This window comes from Hipposideros armiger, unplaced genomic scaffold, assembly GCF_001890085.2.
Source record: "Hipposideros armiger isolate ML-2016 unplaced genomic scaffold, ASM189008v1 scaffold_206, whole genome shotgun sequence".
Lineage (NCBI taxonomy): Eukaryota > Metazoa > Chordata > Mammalia > Chiroptera > Hipposideridae > Hipposideros > Hipposideros armiger.
In genome coordinates this window covers 1156887-1161730 of record NW_017731556.1, presented here as the reverse complement: position 1 = coordinate 1161730, position 4844 = coordinate 1156887, and the positions used below count along the sequence as shown (strand labels likewise).

Here is a 4844-nt window from a genome sequence, read left to right as displayed (position 1 = left end):
TGTATAATCTTTGTGGATATATTGAAAATGCAGGAAACTATTATTCTTACCACTCAAGGTCATATATGTGTGTGTGTGTATATATACATATATATATATATGTATATATACACACACACACACACACATTCCTTCCAGTCTTTATTTGTAAATATAATGTATCATTAATATTTTCCATGTTTTTCTCCCACAAACCATTTTTAATTACTGTATTATCACTTACTGGTTGGTGACCTTTTTCTGTAAGGGCTGAAAAGTATGATTAAAGTAATATGGTCTCTGTTACAATTACTCAAGTCTGCTGTTGTCGTGTGACAGCAGCCCTATATATTATATAAAGGAACAAATGGGCATGACTGTTTACCAATAAAAATTTATGTACAAAAACATGCAGCACCAGGTTTGGACCACTGGCCACAATTTGCCAACCCCTAGATATTTTTTAAAAACTTTTTTTGACATAATTATAGTTTACAGTGTTGCAAAACAGTACAGAGAGATCCCATGCACCCTTCACCTAGTTTCCCCAAAATTAACATCTTAACTACAGTACAACATCAAAACCAAGAAATATACATTGGTGCAATTGTGTTGATAGTTCTATATCACTTTACACATGTGTGACTTCCACCACAGTAAAGATACAGACCTATTTCAGTCACCTAAAGATCTTCCTCATTTTGCTCCTGCATAGTCACAACCACTTCCCTCCCTGGCCATCCCTACTTCTTGGCAATCGCTCATCTATTTTCCATCTCTATAGTTTTGTCATTTTTGAGAATGTTGTACAAGTGGAATCATACAATATGTGACCTTTTGAGACTGACTTCTGTCGCTCAGCATTGAGATCCATCCAGGTTGTTGCATGTATCAAAAGTATTCCTTTCTACTGAGGAGTAAGTAGTATTCCAGGGCATGGATATAATAGTTTGTTTGATCATTCACCTATTGAAGAGCATTTTGCTTATTTCAAAGAATTCCTTTAAGGTTCTAGTGACCGTGTATTCCATGTTACTCAGCATTCTGTAACAAACACTGTAGACCATTGATCCCCATGTTTGGTTCAACTGACTTAGGTAGGTATTCCCTTCTTTCCTTATAGTCAAGCATCCAAGTTGAATGTGGTTCAGAATGTGGTGGTCCATGCATTTCAGGTGTTCAATTGAATCATATTGTATCTATCATTATTTTAAATCATTATTTTAATGCGTTTGCATTAAAACTCACTGACGTAAACCACAGGCCACTGTTTCTCCAGGGACTTCCGTTTGCTTTGCAGGCTAGTGCTGACATTATATGTATGGTGATAGGTGAATAAATAATCCTGAGACTTGTAGACTTCAGTTCAAGTCTCAGTGTTACCACTCATGACCTGTGGTCTTCAAGAAGCCACCTAACCTTGAACCTTTGTTTTCTTATCTGTAAAATAAAGAAGCAAATAGTACCCAGCCCTGTCTCACAGGATTGCTGTGAGGAGCAAATGAGATGACACGGGAAAAGCCTTTGGGGGAATAGGAAAACACCGTACAAATGTTACATAAATATAAATTCATAAAAATAAATAAGCCTTCAGTAGTGTTTTAGGAAAAGCAGTGTTATAGGATGAGTAGTTCTTCTTAACAAGTAAGTGTGTGGAGGGGTGTGAGATCCTTGCCGAGGGAAAGAAAGAAAAAAATTAAGACCCTGTTTTACAGAGTTAGAAAAAGGCCAAAAGAACAGGGAGGAAGAGTGGTAATTCTGTATGCTGTAACAGATGACCTGTGTTGCAAATACAATACCATCTGGCAGATGTGAGAAGAAATCATTTAAATCAACAATGTGTGTAATGAGCTACCATCTGATTCCTGTTAATCAGGCCTTCCTTTTTCGAACGGTCTTGCCCGGGTTTCCATGACCCCGCTCTCGCCTGCTGCTCCTTCTGGCTTATCACCATCATCGTCTTGGCCCTTAACGACGGAGCTCCCTGGGGATCATCCCTGTACTTCTCTTTCCATGACCTCTTCCCTGGCAATATCATGCCTTTACATCACTCTCCAAACAAAGCCTACATCTGCGTCTCGAGCCCTGACCTCCCTCGTTCCCATCCTGCTGGCTGGATCTCTCTATTTCAAACTCAGCATTTCCAAAGCTGAGGTCATTTTTCTTAGTAAAATGGCCCTTTTCAAATTCTTTATTTCTGTTCCTACCATCCTCTCAGCCCTTCTCCCGTGGCCACCACCCAGCGCCCTCCAAATCTAGTCATGTTGTCGGGTCTCTGACCGCAGTGCCTTCCATTTCTTCTTTCCTTTCCAGGTCAGGCCCAGCCCTTTAGCTTTTTAACTGAAATCCTCTTTGCCCTCCCCACCGCCTCACCTGCCTCCCGCCTCACCTTTGGCACCTGTGTCTTCTGCAGCTCTGCTCCGCTTCCTACTGGGCGGTGTTGATTGCTCCTTGTGTTTGTAGAAAAAAGCTCGGATTGTTATTCTCACATAAAATCCTCTCCACGATCAAACTGTTTTTGAATCTTTATATACTCAACCAGATAAACAGAAAGGAATTAATACGAAGTGAAACTTTTGTTTGAGAATTCCATAATGTTTTCCTTGAGATACTTTTCTAACTGCATTTTAAGTAATTTATGTGCATTCTTGCTCTCCTTTTCTATGTGGGACCCACGTATGGCTTCTCTCTATTCCCACAGAGTTGCACATAGCAGATATTTATTGAATGAATAATTGGTCCTGTGGTAGAAACTCCATTCTTGCTTGGCCCAGACATTCAACAAGTATTTATTGAGCCCCTTACTATGGGGTCAGGTTCTTTGAAGCATTGGGATATAGTAGGCACAGTTTCAGTCTTTTTTAAAATTTTTATTTGAGTTTTTTCTTCATTTGACTTTTAAAACACTGCTATTGTGGACTATTAACACCAAAACAATAGCAAGTAGTGAACATATGAGTATAATCTTTCATTCATTCACTACTGCGTATAAAACGGCAGCAGTGAGTGTCATTCGCTGACCCCACGAAGAGGTCCGACCCCGAACACTCCCCCTAGGATGATGGGCCATCCTCGGATGCTTCTCCCGTGTAATGGCACCTCTTTCCTGATCGGGATCCAAGCCTACCCGTTCTACTTGGTCCATTGCATCAGTCTCTCCTGCTTTCTGTCATGTAGGAGTTTATTCCAGCAAAGAGAGTTTATTGAGAGAGAGAAAGCCATTCTCAGGAAAGTTACCTTAAATTCAACGATTAAGTGACCTTTTTCATACAGTCTCTGATAAATTGGTGTGTCTCTGTTTAGCACACAGATAGCCCTCCCATTCTAGTGGGAATCCTCAAAGTGTTACCATCGGATTATTTGTGACTTTATGCTAAGGTATCAGTATTTACATGTAAACCAAAGTTATCAGGCACTTTGTTTAAGAATATATTAAACATTAAATATTATACTCCAGCTTCCTGAAGGATATGGAATTTACTTGGTTAGTGAAGTGAGAAGTTTATTAGGAGAAGAAAACACAGGTAAGTTGACTGAGGATCTTTCTACGAGAAGGAAGCAGCTGGTGGGGAGGCAAAGGAAAGTGAGGATATTAAGCTATTGAGGTCTCCTCCAGTTAGCTATTTCTTCTCAGGCAGGCAATTCCATGAAACTAACATAATGTGCTCTTGGATCTTATACAGATGGCAATCAGGAATTATTTCCCTGTGAAGTCTGTGGAAGACGCTTTGCAGCAGATGTTCTGGTAAACATAAAGACGTTTTGTAGATGTGTTTCATTGGAGTTAAATGATCTGTCAAGTTAGTGAGGAGGCCGCAGTGGCAAAGATTAAAGACAGATGTGGCGGGAGAGCAAGGGAAGAGACGCACATACCCTGTGGTTGGCAGGCCCGGAGGGCACTGAGGCAGATCTACGCTGCCCCATTCAAAAGGGAACGTAAGAAACGCGGCCCTCTTGCTGAAAGGACGCCAGATAAAAGTGTCTTGGCACAGCTGATGGTCTCTTGAGAGGTTTTGGCTCTTTTGCCTTTTCTATAAGCATCAGAAATTCAAATTTTAAGGCCAAAGCACCAGGGAAATTAGCTAGTCAAGAGGAATGAACATTGAATTTGGAGCATCTGGAAACTTGGCTTTTAGCCTCAAATTTGTCACTAATCCTGACAAGTCCTTTAACCTCCCTCTGTTTCCTGCTTTGCCACGTATAAAGACAGAACCCTCCAGTTTCGGGGGTTTTATGTAATTTGAACAAAATGGATATAAGGCCTTTTCCAAGGTTTAATTGTTAAACCATTTTCAAGCTAACTGCATATCAAGTTTCCTGACTGATGTCTATAAAGTGGAATAAAAGCCTGATTTATTTCAAAATTAGGGAGTCCAACAGGTATTAGGCCCCAATGTTATAAAGGGATTCCCAAGAAAAATTATTTAAAAAAATTAAGATGATAATGCAGCTGTTAGTTGGGACATTTTAGATCAAGGAGACTTATATCAAACTTCAAAGATTTGGATGACAAGCCTGACTACATTTGGGGCAAAAGACTACAAAATGAGGGTGTAGGTTTTATTTCTCTGGGGAACTTAAAAAATGAAATACCTGTTCTTTTATTTAACTGCCTGACTCTAGAAGGGGAGCTTACAGGGCCTCTTGTGGCTTGGCAGCCCACCGTCTGCTGCCTTGGCCAGACTGGGGCTGCGTCCATGGGAAGGGGTTGGAGACCTAGGAGGTTCCATTGGAAGAGGGCTCACTAAATGTCAAGTAGGCCTTGGGTCCTCTTGAGTTTTACTTCCTAGGCCTATTCTCTAGGCTACAGAGAGCATTTGATCAACTAATCTCTCTCTCTGTCTCTCTCCCTCTCTCTCTCTCTC

The 4844-nt window shown here is 40.7% G+C and overlaps 1 protein-coding gene across 1 annotated transcript in view; it reads left to right on the top strand.

Moving 5' to 3' along the window:
• Positions 1–4844, top strand: part of ZC2HC1B (zinc finger C2HC-type containing 1B) — a 37565-nt gene that overhangs the window by 5707 nt on the left and 27014 nt on the right. Inside the window, exon 2 of the mRNA XM_019653747.1 lies at positions 3663–3724. Within this exon, the coding sequence (XP_019509292.1) occupies positions 3663–3724 (62 nt within the window). The remainder of the gene's footprint in view (positions 1–3662; positions 3725–4844) is intronic.